At 46.1% G+C, this 16,389-nt stretch overlaps 2 protein-coding genes across 2 annotated transcripts in view; one reads left to right on the forward strand and one right to left on the reverse strand.

The window, feature by feature from the left end:
- Positions 1-12,238, forward strand: part of CABP5 (calcium binding protein 5) — an 18,257-nt gene extending 6,019 nt beyond the window's left edge. The window contains exons 2-6 of the mRNA XM_004061075.5: positions 308-338; positions 1,166-1,309; positions 2,574-2,683; positions 7,445-7,592; positions 11,231-12,238. Coding sequence (XP_004061123.1) covers positions 308-338; positions 1,166-1,309; positions 2,574-2,683; positions 7,445-7,592; positions 11,231-11,256 — 459 coding nt within the window. The 3' untranslated portion in view covers positions 11,257-12,238. The remainder of the gene's footprint in view (positions 1-307; positions 339-1,165; positions 1,310-2,573; positions 2,684-7,444; positions 7,593-11,230) is intronic.
- A 2,815-nt stretch (positions 12,239-15,053) lies between these two features.
- Positions 15,054-16,389, reverse strand: part of ELSPBP1 (epididymal sperm binding protein 1) — a 30,592-nt gene continuing 29,256 nt past the window's right edge. Inside the window, exon 7 of the mRNA XM_055370161.2 lies at positions 15,054-15,253. The gene's annotated coding sequence lies outside the window, so the exon portion shown is untranslated. The remainder of the gene's footprint in view (positions 15,254-16,389) is intronic.

Below are 16,389 nucleotides of genomic sequence, written 5' to 3' on the forward strand. Positions count from 1 at the left end.
AGGAGACTGGACTCCCCAGTGTTTAAGACCCCCTTTGACACAATGTGATGGATGTTTGTCTAAGAAAGGGAGAAAAAGGGAGATTGGGATTCATGGGTGGGAGAGAGACGTCGAGAGGGGGGTGGGGAGCCAAGAACTGTGGAACAGGAGTCAGGAGATGGGAAAAGGAATGGGAGGGATGGAGGAGGAGAGAGAGAATGGAAAGAGAACCACGAGAGAGTGGGGAGGAGCTTGGGAGAACAAGGAGATCCTTTGGAGAATGGGTGACCCTCTCTTCAAATTCCCTCTCATCTGCATTCCTTTCCAGGAAAGACCACTGGGACAAGATGAGATTGAAGGTAACACCGTCTTCCCCAATTGCTTCCACGTTGCCATCCACCCACCTGACCTGCCCTCAGTCCCTTTGTGCATTTCTGTATAAATTCCATTACATGGAATTTTTACAATCCCTCTCTCTTCCCACTCAACTGTAATTTTGTAGAACTCTTTCTCGTGGCAATTGAAGGACTTCCCAAAGTATTTCGAAGGCATATCCATCCTCAAGTGTCTCCAAGACTCAGGAGTGAAAACAAATGAGTTTCTCTCTTGGTGACTTTGAGGTTCCCCATAACTTCATCCAGGAATCTGAAGGACGCCAGTGCTCTCATTTAGTGGTCTCAGGAATGAGGCCTCTTTTGCTAACACATTTCATACATCACTCCTTTTTGAAATTTTTTTTCTTTTTTGAGACAGAGTTTTGCTCTTGTTGCCAGGCTGGAGTTCAATGGCACGATCTCCTCTCACTGCTACTTCCGCCTCCCAGGTTCAAGCGATTCTTCTGCCTTGGCTGAGGCAGCCTCCCTAGTAGCTGGGATCAAAGGCATGAGCCACCATGTCCGGCTAATTTTTTGTATTTAGTAGAGATGGGGTTCTGCCATGTTGGTCAGGCTGGCCTCAAACTCCTCACCTCAGGTGATCCACCCACCTCGACCTCCCAAAGTGCTGGGATTACAGGCATGAGCCACCACATCCGGCCTTGGTTTTTTTTGTTTTGTTTTGTTTTGTTTCTAATGTACGCTCCTTTAAGGAGTCTCTAGTTGGCGCCTCATTGATAGCTTCAAGAGATGCCACTCTTCCCCACTGACTGCTTCAAGTTCCCTCAAAGTTCTTCTCTCTTAACTTTCAGAGCTGCGGGAAGCATTTCTTGAGTTCGATAAGGACAGAGACGGGTTCATCTCTTGTAAGGATCTGGGGAATCTCATGAGGACGATGGGTTACATGCCCACGGAGATGGAACTGATTGAGCTCGGCCAGCAAATCCGCATGAACCGTGAGTCCAGGGAATGGGAGGGATGGCCAGGGTTAGGGAAGGGATCAGGGCAGAATTGGGAAGGATGTAGAGGTTAAGAGTGGAGTTGGGGATGGAGAGGAGGATGAGAGGGGCTAGAAGTCTGGAAGAAAACAGGTCAGATTCGACTCAGGAAGGCAGCATTTGAAGTGGTTAAAAGCTTTTAGAGATAGGTCTGGGTTCAAATCTCAGTTCTATTATTTACTAATTACAGTCATTTTGAAAAGTGAAGTTATCCGCTACTCTTGAGTTTCCATTTCCTCATCTATAGAGGAAGATGCCTCTCTCCTTACCTCATGGGACTGTGGAAAGGAAGAGATAAAGATGCTGATGCAGTTAAAGTCTTAGCCTCCAGTAAAGTCTTATTAAATGTAGTTATTACTATCACCACTAAGATGCATCAGTGGAGCACGAGATTGGAGCTGTATTGGATGTTGGAAACAAACTTGGAGCTGGAGCTAATGTTGGTGAATACAGCTGCAAAAAGGATGGATGGATTTTTGGATGGAGATCATAACTGATTTTGAGATTTTAGCTAGAATAAAATTCCTATTGAGGCTGGGCGCAGTGTCTCACACCTGTAACCTGTAATTCCAGCACTCTGGGAGGCTGAGGTGGGCAGATCACCTGAGGTTAGGGGTTTGTGAACAGCATGGGCAACATGGTGACACCCCGTCTCTACTAAAAATACAAAAAATTAGCCAGGCGTGATGGCGTGCACCTGTAATCCCAGCTACTCGGGAGGCTAAGGTACGAGAATCGCTTGAACCCGGGAGGCAGAGGTTGCAGTGAGCCGAGATCCGCACCATTGCACTCCAGCCTTGGCAACAGAGTGGGACTCTGTCTCAAAAAAAAAAAAAAGCTATTGGGTTTGCTTCTGGGCATGTAACGAACTAAACAAGGTTGAATTCAAGGTAATGATAGTATTCATATCTGAAAAAAATTTGTATGCTCATTTAATTCATGCTCCTCTTTCTACGGGTCTACAGAGGAGGAGAAACATCTTAACTAACTGTCTGAAAGTCACACAGGCAGTTACTTCCACCATACCACACCCTATCCACTCCTGTTCAGGCTAGAGGGACATGAGTTTGGAGCTTGGAGTTAGCTGCTGGAGGGAGGAAGTCAAAGACGGCTCTTATAGGGCAGGGAGAAGGGAGCTGATCTAACTGACTCGAAGCACAAAGTGAGGTAATGGAAGGCCGGGGCTTTTGGGGTCTTGCTAATCCTGTGCCATCTTCCTCAGTGGGTGGCCGTGTAGACTTTGATGACTTTGTGGAGCTGATGACCCCCAAATTGCTTGCAGAAACAGCTGGGATGATCGGTGTCCAGGAGATGCGGGATGCCTTCAAGGAGGTGAGTTAACAGTGTCATGGTGCTGGTGATGGTAGAGGCAGACCCTCTGGGGTCTGCCTGTAATTAGCCAATGCCATGGACAGTACCCACCAACCAGGCCCCCACCTTTTTTTTTCCAGCCATGGTGGGATCGATAAATAGGGAAGAAAAATAATGTATTCCAAACACCTGCAATGGATCAATGCCTCTGTATACTTTATCTGATTTAATCCTCAAAAAAACAAACAAACAAAAACAAAAACACACGCACAAACACAGGAGTAAGCAAGCAGTCATGTATCCCAATTAAACAGATGAGAAAAGTGAGGCTCATGAAGATTATAAATCTTATCCAAGATCCTGCCATCTCTAGAATAAATGTTAGGACTTTTTTTTTTTGAGACGGGGTTTCACTGTTGTCCCCAGGCTGGAGTGCAATGGTGCAATCTCGGCTCACTACAACCTCTGCTTCCCGGGTTCAAGCCATTCTCCTGTCTCAGCCTCCCAAGTAACTGGGATTACAGGTGCACGATACCACACCCAGCTAATTTTTGTGTTTTTCGTAGAGACGGGGTTTCACCATGTTGACCAGGCTGGTCTCGAACTCCTGACCTCAAGTGATCCACCTGCCTCGGTCTCCCAAAGTGCTGGGATTACAGGCATGAGCCACCATGCCTGGCCAGGGCCTCTATTCTGCCTGTAACAGGAAGAATCCAAGAATTTGAGATCCCAGAAGGGAATGCAAAGTGGTCATCTGGTACAAGCCACTTGCTGCAGAGATACTAAAAAATATCAGACTCAGTGAGAATAACAGACTTGCTTATATCCCCTGATAAAATACCTTCTCATTCTGAGAGCTTTCAGCAACACAAGGTGAAAATAAAGAGTAGTAGAGTGTTTGGGAGCAAAGGATTTGGAACCAGGAAAACATGGGTTCAAATCCTAGGAGGCCTCCACCTATTGGCTGTGCAAGTGCCTCTCCCAGCTTCTTATAAAGATCTACAGCTGGCCGGGCTCAGTGGCTCACACCTGTAATCCCAGCACTTTGGGAGGCCGAGGCAGGTGGATCACAAGGTCAGGACTTTAAGACCAGCCTGGCCAAGATGCTGAAACCCCGTCTCTACTAAAAATGCAAAAAAATTTAGCCAGACATGGTGGTGGGTGCCTGTAATCCCAGCTACTTGGGAGACTGAGGCAGGGAATTGCTTGAACCTGGGAGGCAGAGGTTGCAGTGAGCTGAGATCGCACCATTGCACTCCAGCCTGGGTTATAAGAGTGAAACTCCATCTCAAAACAAAAAGAAAAAGTTGTCTGGATTGAGAAGTGCTGTAAGTGTAACGTGAACACTGTATTAAGACTTAGTATGCTAATATAATTAGCATAACGTACTTGTATACTTAAGTAAACTTCTAGGCTAAGTATCCTAATTAAGCATGCTAAGCACCTACTAAGAACTTAGAACTTACTGCCTTATGAAATCCAGTGTGCATAAAAAGAATGCTACTTACATAGCTAAATTAATAATTTTTAAGTAGATTACGTGATGAAAGGATAACACTTTAGATATATTGGGTTAAATAAAAGAGAATATTAAAAATTAGTTTCATTTGTTCCTTTTAACATTTTTTTAAACATCACTACTAGAAAATTTTAAGGCCAGGTGCAGTGGCTCATGCCTGTAATCCCAGCACTTTGGGAGGCTGAGGCGGGTGGATCACCTGAGGTCGGGAGTTTGAGACCAGCCTGACCAACATGGAGAAACCCCGTCTCTACTAAAAATACAAAATTAGCTAGGCGTGGTGGTACATGCCTGTAATCCCAAGTACTCACGAGGCTGAGGCAGAAGAATCACTTGAACCCGGGAGGCAGAGGTTGCAGTGAGCCAAGATCGCACCACTGCACTCCAGCCTGGGTAACAAGAGCAAAACTCCACCTCAAAAAAAAAAAAAGCTGAATAGTATTCCATTGTGTACTTATGCCATGTTTTCTTTATCCACTCTTCTGTTTTGATGGACACAGGTTGCTTCCATACCTTGGCTATTGTGAATAGTGCTGCCATGAGCAGGGGAGTGCAAACATCCCTTTGATATACTGATTTCAATTACTTTAGATACATACCCAGAAGTGGTATTGCTGGGTCATATGGCAGCTCTAGGTTTAATTTTCTAAGGAAACTCCATACCATTTTCCATAATAGCTGTGCTAATTTCCATACCCAGCAAAAGTGTACCAGGGTTCCCTTTTATCCACATCCTCACCAACACTTGTTATTATTCATCTTTTTAACAGTAGCCATCCTAACAGATGTGAGGTGATATTTCATTGTGGTTTTAATTTAAATTTCCCAAATGATTAGTGATGCTGAGCATTTTTTTCATGAACCTTTACCATTTGTCTGTCTTCTTTAGAGAGATGGCTGTTCACGTCTTTTGCCCATAGTTATTAGGTTGATGCAAAAGTAATTCTGCTTTTGCCATTAAAAGCAATATTTGTCGTTATGCAGTATTAGTAATTATAGGCACAATGCCACACAGCAGATCTCTAGAACCTATCTTGTGTAACTGAAACTTTATACCCATGGAACAATATCTCCCCATTTCCCTGTCCTCCTAACCCCCAGCAACTATCCTTCTGCTCTCTGCTTCTATGAGTGTGGTTATTTTAAGTACTTCATATGTAAGTGGAATCATGCAGTATTTCTCCTTCTGCGTGGTATATATTTAAATGCAATATTCAGCCTTAGAAAAGAAGGAAATCCTGCCCCACACAACAACGAGGATGAAACTGGAGGACAATGTGCTAGATGAAATAAGCCAGGCACAGAAGACAAGTATTTCTAAGTATCTTGCTCACTGCTCCATGCTCAGTCCCAAGAATGGTGCCTTCCACATGGGCACTACTGACACATTGTTTTTTAGCAATATGGATACATATGTGTTGAATTAATGAACTGCCTCCAAAGCTCTGCCCTGCACACCCTTAACTAGTCTACCAGAAAGTCTAGTACGTTCAATTTCCAAAACATCGGGGAGTGAACTCTCCTTCTTGAGCTCTGCTGGTGCTAACTGGCTCAAACCACAACCATCTCCTACCAGGATGATCATGGCGGCCCTCTAATTGGTTTCCTAGCTCCCATCGTGGTCCTACTGTGGTCTGTTCTCTACACAACAGGGTTTCATGCTCACATTCTTTTAAAATGTATATCAGATCTGGTCACTCCCCTGCTTAAAATTCTCCAGTGGCTTCTTGTCTTACTCAGAACCAAATCCTGACAACGTCCCATGACACACAAGCCCCTACGTACTTGGGCCCTGCCTTCTGCAACACTGAGACCTTGTCTATTTCATGCTCATTTCTCCCCAGCTCACGCCTCCCTAAACACTCCCCGCTTCTGCCTCTTCCTCAAGTACACCTTCCTGCCTTACAGCACTTGTTAACCTTCAGCCTCCTCAGCCTACAGCTGTGTCATCCAAAATAAATACAATGTAAGCAGCATGGGTCATTTAAAATTTTCTTTCTCTTTTTTTGAGACAGAGTTTTGCTCTTGTTGCCCAGGCTGGAGTAGAATGGCACAATCTTGGCTCACCACAACCTCCACCTCCCAGGTTCAAGCGATTCTCCTGCCTCAGCCTCCCGAGTAGCCGGGACTACAAGCATGCGCCACCACGCCTGGCTAATTTTGTATTTTTAGTAAAGACGGAGTTTCTCTATGTTGGTCAGGCTGGTCTCGAACTCCTGACGTCAGGTGATCCATCCGCCTTGGCCTCCCAAAGTGCTGGGATTACAGGCGTGAGCCACTGAGTCCGGCATATTCAGCTTTTAAAAAGAAGGAAACTCTATCATTTACAACAACATGAATAAACATGAAGCACATTATGCTAAGCGATATAAGCCAGGCACAAAAGGACAAATACCACATAATCTTATATGGAGAATCTTAAAAAATTGAACTCATGCAAATAAAAAGAAAGGTGGTTAGCAGAGGCTGGGGAGCCAGGGAGAAGGAATGGACAGTTGCTTGTCAAAGGGTACAAAGTTTTGGTTAGACAGGAGGAATAACTCTTGAGATCTATTGCACAGCAGGATAACTATAGTAAGTAATAACGTATGTTCCAAAAATCACTTATAAAGTAAGTTTCAAATGTATCGCTGGGCACCTTGGCTCAGGACTGTAAGCCTAGCACTTTGGAAGGACAAAAAGCCTAGCACTTTGGAAGGGTTGCTCAAGGCCAAGGTTTGAAGACCAACCTGGCCAAAATAGTGAGACCCCATCTCATTAAAAAAAAAAGTTTCAGCCGGGCACAGTGGCTCACGCATGTAATCCCAGCACTTTAGGAGGCTGAGGCAGGTGGATCAACTGAGGTCAGGAGTTCAAGATCAGCCTGGCCAACATGGTGAAACCCTGTCTCTATTAAAAATACAAAAATTAGACGGGTTTGGTGGCATGCGCCTGTAATCCCAGCTACTTGGAAGGCTGAGGGATGAGAATTGCTTGAACCCAGGAGGTGAAGGCTGCAGTGAGCCGAGATTGTACCACTGCTCTTCAGCCTGGGTGACAGGGTGAGACTGTCTCAAAAAAAAAAAAAAAAAAAAAAAGAAAGAAAGAAAAAGAAAAAAAAAAACCCAGAACAAAACTGTCTTTTGGAGCTGACATTCTAGTGGCTCACATTCCCAAAGCTCTTATCTCAGTGCTTGACCCACAGTAAGCGATAGGTAAACTCCATCGTCTCGTGGCTATCATCATTGTCATTGCTGATATAATCTATTTCTGCTTCTATTCAGTTTGACACGAATGGAGATGGGGAGATCACCCTGGCGGAGCTACAGCAGGCCATGCAGAGACTCCTGGGGGAGCGGCTCACCCCCCGGGAGATCTCTGAGGTTGTCCGGGAGGCTGATGTTAATGGAGACGGCACCGTTGACTTTGAAGGTGACATTGACGGGGCGTGGTGGGGAGCGGGGGCAGCCACCGCAGGAATCCACTTCCAACTCACTGTCAGATTTTCCAAGTTGGCCACTCCTTCTCACTCCTCTCCAAGTTTGAGAATGGAAGCGGGTGGCAGGTTTTGGAAGCATTTGTTCTGTCCCTTTCTTCCCAGGCTATTCATTTCAAAGAGCTGGGTGTCCCTCACTTCTGGTGGCTCCGAGGAACACCTCAGCCAAAGCCCTTTCCTTCCCATGCTCAGGACGCCCTTCCGCCTTGCCCATTCCTTGTTAGTTTGCAGGGCACCTTTTATCCTAGGAAGAACTTGTCCCATCAGAAAGAGACTGGACTGGCTAGCAGCTGGAGCTCTGGGGTCAGGTTCAGGGGCTTCAAATTCAGGATCATCGCTGACTCAGCATGTGGCTTATGCTACTCCCTTTTTCTCTTTAAGGGTCAGTTTTCCCATCTGTAAAATGAGGTGGATGATGACACCTTTTGGAGAAAACTAAAAGAAATCATGCACAAAGCACCACTGTATTTTTAAATTATCCTTCCCTGTCTTTGCTCAAGTTGTCCTTCCATCTGGAATACCCTTTCCCCTCTCCCCTGGCTAACTCCTAGTTATGTTCCTGCAAGGTGCCTCCCACCTCTCTTACTGGGCTCCGTGTCCCTCTTCTGGCTCCCCAGTAACACCTCACGCTTGCTTCTGCAGTAATACGGATTCGTGGCATCTCCAGAATTTATTGCCTATTTCCTTCTGAGACCGTGGACCAATTCCTTCATCATCACTATATCCCCAAATCCTAGCACTGAGCCCAGCATGAGTATATTGGATCGCTGAATAAGTGAAAAGGATTGGGGTTCTACATGGATGAGAGGTGGGGTTCTTTTTTATGTGAGGCATAGAAAGGGCATGTCGGCCGGACATGGTGGCTCACGCCTGTAATCCCAGCACTTTGGGAGGCCGAGGCGAGTGGGTCACCTGAGGTTAGTAGTTTGAGACCAGCCTGGCCAACATGGCGAAATCCTGTCTCTACTACGAATACAAAAAAATTAGCCAGACGTGGTGGCAGGTGCCTGTAATCCCAGCTACTTGGGAGGCTGAGACAGGAGAATTGCTAGAACGCTGGGGGCGGAAGTTGCAGTGAGCTGAGATCGCGCCATTGCACTCCAGAGCAACACTCCGTCCAAAAAAAAAAAAAAAAAAAAAAAAAGCATGTCAAGTTCTAGTTGTGACATTCTTTGGTTCAAAGATCTCAGCACCTATCTGCTGCTTATGGACAAAAATCCAAAATTCTGGCCGGGCTCAGTGGCTCATGCCTGTAATTTCAGCACTTTGGGAGGCCAAGGTTGGCGGATCACCTGAGGTCAGGAGTTCGAGACCAGCCGGGCCAACGTGGTGAAACCCCATCTCTACTAAAAATACACAAATTAGCTAGGAGTGACAGTGCACGCCTGTAGTCCCAGGCTACTCGGGGGCTGAGGCAGGAGAATTGCTTGAACCCAGGAGGTGGAGGCTGCAGTGAGCCAAGGTCACACCACTGCACTCCGGCCTGGGCAACAGAGTGAGATTCCATCTCAAAAAAAAAAAAAAAAAAAGAAAAAAGAAAAAAAGGCCAGGCGCGTGGCTCACACCCGTAATCCTAACACTTTGTGAAGCTAAGGCAGGCAGATTGCATGAGCTCAGGAGTTCAAGACCAGACTGGGCAACACCGTGAAACCCATCTCTACTGAAATACAAAAAGTTAGCCAGGGGTGGTGGCATGTGCTTGTAGTCCCAGCTACTTGGGAGGCTGAGGCAGGAGAATTGCTTGAACTTGGGAGGCGGAGGTTGCAGTGAGATCACCCCACTGCACTCCAGCCTGGGTGACAGAGCGAGACTCCATCTCCAGAAAAAAAAAAAAGTCCAAAATTATTTGTCTGATATCCAAGTCTATCCATCATCTGGCCTCGCCCACCCACCCAGCCTGTATATTCTGTAGCTATTCTCTGAACTTTTAAGTTCTGGCACAAACTTGGTGCCTGCTTTATGTTCTCCAACCTCCGTTCCTAGGCATCAGATGCTCTGTCCACTTACCACATCTTTCAGTCTCATCCATCCCTCAGGAACTCACATCAAGGCAACCTTTGTCAGGAAGCTTCTCTCCATCCTTCCCTCATGTCTTCCTCCCAGCTGTGAAGTCTTACAGAAGTTTTTCTGTTCCTCTCCATGGAAGTTATCACAGCAGACCTTGCTGTGTTGAGTTGTATTAGCTTCCAAGTCCTCCATCCTAGATAGAGAGGAGGAAGGGCCATTCTGTAAACCATATATGCTGTATGTCCCAGTATGGAAACATAGTAGAGGCTGGTTGGACACTTGCTAGATCTAGCCAGGATTAGGTGTGCAGTGGACATCAAGTGACATCTAGAGAAGGTGGGGTGGGGGTGGGAGATGATCCTCAGGCCAACCAAAGGCAAGGGAAGGTCAGGATGACCTCAAGACCCGGGTGGGCAGCAAGATCATCTTGAGCCACTGCAAAGTCAGGTGCAACCTGCGTTCCTTCCAGGGTTCACCATTCACTATCCACGTGACCTCAGGCATGTTGGTGACCCTCGCTGGCCTAAGTTTCCTTATCTGTAAAATGACACTTATCCCTCCAGGATGGTTGAGATGATGAAATCTGATAGTGACAATCACAGGTCTTTTGGGTTTTGTTTTTTAGATGGAGTCTCACTCCGTCACCCAGGCTGGACTACAGTGGTGCAACCTTGGCTCACTGCAACCTCCATCTCCTGGGTTCAAGCAATTCTCCTGCCTCAGCCTCTGGAGTAGCTGGGATTACCACGCCCAGCTAATTTTTGTATTTTTAGTAGAGACGGGGTTTCACCATGTTGGCCAGGCCAGTCTCAAACTCTTGACCTCAAGTGATCCACCCTCCCTGATGTCCCAAAGTGCTGGGATTACAGTTATGAGCCACCGCACCCGGCCAACAACAGCTGTTTATGGGATACTTAATCTGTTTTATGAGCATTATGCCATTAACGGTCTTAAAAACCATATAAGGAAATAGCAATACTAGGATTCCCATTTTTTAAATTTAATGTTTTCTTTATGTGCAAGATTATTTTCATAACAGAAATGAAGAAACTGCAACATACTGAAATTAGTCTTTCAGAAGTAGGGACATAATAATAACCACAGTAGTTTACATGGGTGACTGTGATGGCAGGCACGGTTCTGAGCAAATTTTATTTACCTATTTTTTATTTTTTATTTTTTTGTAGAGTTGGGGGGTCTTGCTATGTTGCCCAGGCTGGTCTCGAACTCCTGGGCTCAAGCGATCTGCCCACCTCGGCCTCCCAAAGTTCTGGGATTACAGGCGTGAGCCACCGAGCCCAGCCTCTAAGCCAATTTTATCTCAACCTCATGAGGTAGATCTATTAAACATGCCAACTTGACAGATGAGAAACTGAGGCACAGGGTTAAGTAACTTGCCACAGAGATCTGATTCCCATTTCATAGATGGAGAAATGGAAGCATAGAGGGATTAAGTAATTTCCCAGGGATCACCAGCAGTGCCTGCCACATAGGAAGGGCTCAAAAAATAATGTTGGGGGCTTTTACAACGAGATGCCTTACTGGGGATTTTTTTTTTTCTTTGCAGAGTTTGTGAAGATGATGTCTCGCTGAGGAGGTCCTGGAAGCCCCAGACCCTCTCCACATGGTCAACATGGAGCAAGCGCTTGTGGAAAACCAAAGCCCCAAAGCCCCAAAGCCCCAGATCCCCTTAAAGCAGAGAGGGAGGGCAGGCGGGAGGGAGGGCATTGGCATGCAGCGCTGTGCATGGGGTGAGACCCAGAGCGGTATCTTTGCCAGGATGGGGGCGTCTGCAGAACTAGATTAAGAAGGAAGAGTCTGTGGATGGAAATAGGAAGCATGGGAGGGTCCAGTTGCCACCCCCAAAAATTCCAATGATTCTTGACATCTTTTCACTTCACGTAGTCCTAAGTCCCTGTGACCTGCCAGAGTCTCTTCCCCAGCTTCCCCTTGGGTGAAAATAGTCTCTTCTCCTGTTGGGTATCAAAAGGTTCAGAACGTAGTCTCTACTCTTCCCCTGCCTGCATCAACTGTTGCAAATCCCCTGTTTCTCTCTCCCGGTAAGGGGACAAATTATACTTTATTCAGGTGATGGTTAAACCAACAGCCCAGACTTCACCACTACGCAATATATCCATGTAACAAAACCGCACTTGTACTCCCTAAATCTATAGAAATACAAAATGAAATAAAAAGGATGCAAATCAATACAGAGCTGGAAACAGAGTTGTTGTTGAGGCTGGGCTGGGAAATGGCTCGTGCAAGTGGCATTCAAAGTCAACTCCTTCCTTTTCCTGATTTCCTGGAAGCACTGTCTGGTTTCTCTCTCCCTCTCTCTCTCTCTCTCTCTCTCTCTCTCTCTCTCTCTCTCTCTCTCCCCTCCCACATCCCTTCCTTTGTGTAAGATACTCAGGGGACTGAATTAAACCACAAATCTGGATTATCAAGGTTTAGAGCTAGCTGATCCCTGGGGAATTAATCCCCTGAAAAAATGTCATCATGCAAAGAGAGAGATGACAGGATCCCCCAAATCCCCAGTTCAGCCAGGTTGTTGCAAAGTCTTTCCTAGAAGCCTTCTGCAAGGATAGAAATATTCCAGACCCGTGCTGTTTATTATGGTAGCCACATGTGACTACTGAGTATTAAATGTGTGAGCAAGGCTGAGAAACTAAATTTTATTTTATTTTTATTTTATCAAGTGAGCACAGTTTTATTAATGAATACATAATTGCATTAGTCTGTTTTCACGATGCTGATAAAGACATACCCGAGACTGGATAATTTATAAAGAAAAAGAGGCCAGGCATGGTGGCTCACGCCTGTAATCCTAGCACTTTCAGAGGCCGAGGTGGGTGGATCATCTCAGGTCAGGAGGTCGTGACCAACCTGATCAACATGGTGAAACCCTATCTCTACTAAAAATAAAAAAATTAGCTGGGTGTGGTGGTGCATGCCTGTAATCCCAGCTACTTAGGAGGCTGAGGCAGGAGAATCACTTGAACTTGAGCAAGTGGAGGTTGCAGTGAGCCGAGATCATGCCACTTCACTCCAGCCTGAGTGAAAGAGCAAAACTCCATCTCAAAAAAAAAAAAAAAAAGAAAGAAAAAGAAAAAAAGGTATAATGGCCTCACAGTTCCACGTGGCTGGGGAGGCCTCACAATCATGGCAGAAGATGAAAGGCATGTCTTACATGGCAGCAGGCAAGATAGAATAAGAGCCAAGAGAAAGGGGTTTCCCCCTATAAAACCATCAGATCTTGTGAGACTTATTCACTACCATGAGAACAGTATGAAGGAAACCGCCCCCCTAATTCCATTATCTTCCACCAGGATTCTCCCACAACATGTGGGAATTACGGTAGCTACAATTCAAGATGAGATTTGGGTGGGGACACAGCCAAACCACATCAATAGGTAACATGGGAATTATGGGAGCTACAATTCAAGATGAGATTTGGGTGGGGACATGGCCAAACCATATTTCCATCCTCGCAGAAGATTCTATTGAATTGCATGTTTCAAAATATAAGCTTGTTGAGGCCAAATACCTTGTCCTTGCTCTATTTCCATTACCTGGAACAATGCCAGGCATAGACCAGGTACTTAGAAAATCTTTTTTGAATGGGTGACTAAAGAAATGAAGGGGCAGATGGGTGAATGTGTAGATGGAATGAGAATTGTGGGAGCTATCATTCAAGATGAGATTTGGGTGGGGACATAGCCAAACCATATCGATAAGGAATGTTATTAATTACTTAAGTTAAATGTAACTAGCTCCTTATGGCTAGTGGCTACTATATTGGACATCACAATTTCATGCTATATGCCTGGGATTATTCTAGGTCCTGGAATGTGCCCAGCAATAAGGTCTTTTGGTTTCCTGCAGGCTACATTCCAGTGCCAGGGGAGGAAAAAAATTAAATCCATCAGAAGCAGCTCAGATTGGGACAAATACTTTGAGGATAAAGTGGGATGGTTAGATACAAAGATAATTTGGGGAAGAGGCTTAATCAGAGTGGTCAGAAGGGACATCTCTCTTTTTTCTTCAGACAGAGTCTTGCTCTGTCACCCAGGCTGGAGTGCAGTGGTGCAATCACAGCTCACTGCGGCCTCAAACTCCTGGACTAAAGCAATCCTCCTGCCTTAGTCTCCCAAGTAGCTGGAACTACAGGTGTGAGCCACCACACCCAGCTGATTTTTGTATTTTTTTGTGGAGATGGAGTGTTGCTATGTTGCCCAAGCTGGTCTCAAACTCCTGGCTTCCAGTGATCCTCCTGCCTTGGCCTCCCAAAGTGCTGGGGTTACAGGCATGAGTCACCATGCCCTGCCAGAATGGGCATCTCTTAAAGATGAGCTGTTGCAGGTTGGGTTCCCCAGGGCTCCTCCTCTGTCCAAGAGCAGAGACAGCAGGTAGGAGGCTTATCAGGGAGTTTCCTTGGGATCAGTTATGGAAGGGAAGGGAAGGAACTGGGATTGGACAGAGGGAGAGATTGAGCCACGGTGCAGGCTGTACAACCTCAGCTGAACGACGGGAGCTCTGGATGTAGCTCTTTTTGAGTTATCTCACTTGGACTGGAATAGCCAGGCCTTTAAACCCAGCATTGGTCATTCGTTAGTTGTGGCCTACCCTGGGAAGGGCATGGTTTGGGCAAGGGAGGCCATTTTGAAGCTGAGACCATCTCTGATTTGGGCTGAACACCAAAGGCTGCCTGCAGACAGCACTCACTGGAGCTGGGCAGCAAGTCCTCTCTTGAAGGGGGATCTAGGAAGCCCACGTCCATCTCCATCACAGGGGCAATTCCACGGACAATGAGTGAAGGGAGGAGGAGACTGCAGGAAGACAAGGGGTAAGAGAATTCCAGCACAAGGAAGACACGGAGGCGGTGGGAGGAGGAGGAGAGGGAGAAGGAGAGGGAGGAGGAGAAGGAGGAGGTGAAGAGGGAAAAGGAGAAGGAGAAGGAGAGGGAGGAGGAGAAGGAGGAGAAGATGGAGGAGGAGGAGAGGGAGCAGAAGAGTGAAAGGAAGAAGAAGAAAGAACAAGAACAGCAATGTGAATTTCCATCTGGGCTGAGAGGGAATCAGATCCTGTAATCAGTTCTTGATATCTGCCATGGGCACAGGGAGGGAATAGTTGAGGCAGTCTTGTGGTGAATTTTCTACCCTCTGTTTACTTCCTAATTTATTCATTAATAATTTAATACGTATCTACAAACACCCCACCCAAACCTGTGATTTCCCTCAGAAGAGAGAGCAGGCTGTAATGACTCCTAGAGGTCCCTGGCCTGACAGTCTGACCTCTCCACACTATGAGACTTGACAGCCTGGCTACCAATCTTTCCTTCCCCACACATTCACCATCGGTCTCATCTTAAGAAGCAGAAAAGGCAGATCCCAGGGTTAAATCAAGACTCCTTTATTGGTGGTTATGCCGCATTCTCTCTAGGTTCTTCACAAAGGACCAGCTGATTGAACCAGGTGGTGCAGAGGGTATTTCTAAAGGTGGTTATTTAAGCTTGACAGATGCAAGGAAAAAGACGAATTTGTGCTTAGCCTCAGTATGGTGGTCTTCCTCTGAAGATATTTCTCCTCTCCTTGAAAATAGAAGCAAAGATCTGAGTTTAATGAATAAGTAGGCATTGGCTCAAAGAGGAAGGTGAATTAAAAATGACTTTGTATTGGTTTTCCAGACTTAGTCGGAAGCAGCTGAGCTGAGAGGAATCAGACGCCCCCACCCCCACATCCCTGCCTAGCTCATAGGAGCAAGGAGATCAATGAACAATGAGCCCCTCAACCTCACCTCTATGCTAAGGGGAAGGGGACCTGCAAAGAGCCTGTTCTGCTGTGATGGACAGAAGTCAGAGGCTGGACACTGTTCCTAGTCCTAGCCACAGACTGAAGGCCACTGTGGGTGTTTTTTAATATCTACCCTGTTAAGATGGTGCCCAGAGTTCCAAACCCCCTCCTTTTCCTCTCCTCTATTCCAGGAAGATGATTTTCATTACCAAGGCAAAATTCAGGAAGGGCCCACTAATTTAGTGTCATCCATAAGCCACATGCATTGTAAAGACAGACATTGCTAGAACCAGCAGGGTTTTCCACCCCAAAGGGAGGAGGGATGGGGTTTTGTCTACACATCTGATGAAAGGGCTTCTCTTTTTTTAGATTCCAGAAGTCACAGAGCAGTGATGTCAGTTGATCTATGAGGGAGATTTAAAGACCATTTCTACAGGCTGGAGAACATCTGTCAAGCTTAAATAACCACCTTTAGAAATACCCTCTGCGCCACCTGCTTCAATCAGCTGGTCCTTTGTGAAGAATGTAGAGAGAGGAAAAGACTAGAAGAAAAGGAGGAATAGGCCAGGTACAGTGACTCACGCCTGTAATCCCAGCACTCTGGGAGGCCGAGTTGGATGGATCACCTGAGGTCAGGAGTTTGAGACCAGCCTGACCAACATGGTGAAACCCCGTCTCTACTAAAAATACAAAAAAAAAAAAAAATTGCTGGGCATGGTGGCACAACCCTGTAATCCCAGCTACTCGGGAGGCTGAGGTGGGAGAATTTCTTGAACCCAGGAGGCAGAGGCTGCAGTGAGCTGAGATTGCACCACTGCACTCCAGCCTGGGCGACAGAGTGAGACCCCGTCTCAAAAAAAAAAAAAAAAGAAAAGAAAAAGAAAAAAATAAAGAAAGAAGAAAGAAAAAAGAAAAAAAGAAAAGAGGGATAAAG

The sequence above is a fragment of the Gorilla gorilla genome, chromosome 20 (genome assembly GCF_029281585.2).
Source record: "Gorilla gorilla gorilla isolate KB3781 chromosome 20, NHGRI_mGorGor1-v2.1_pri, whole genome shotgun sequence".
Classification (NCBI taxonomy): Eukaryota; Metazoa; Chordata; class Mammalia; order Primates; family Hominidae; genus Gorilla; species Gorilla gorilla.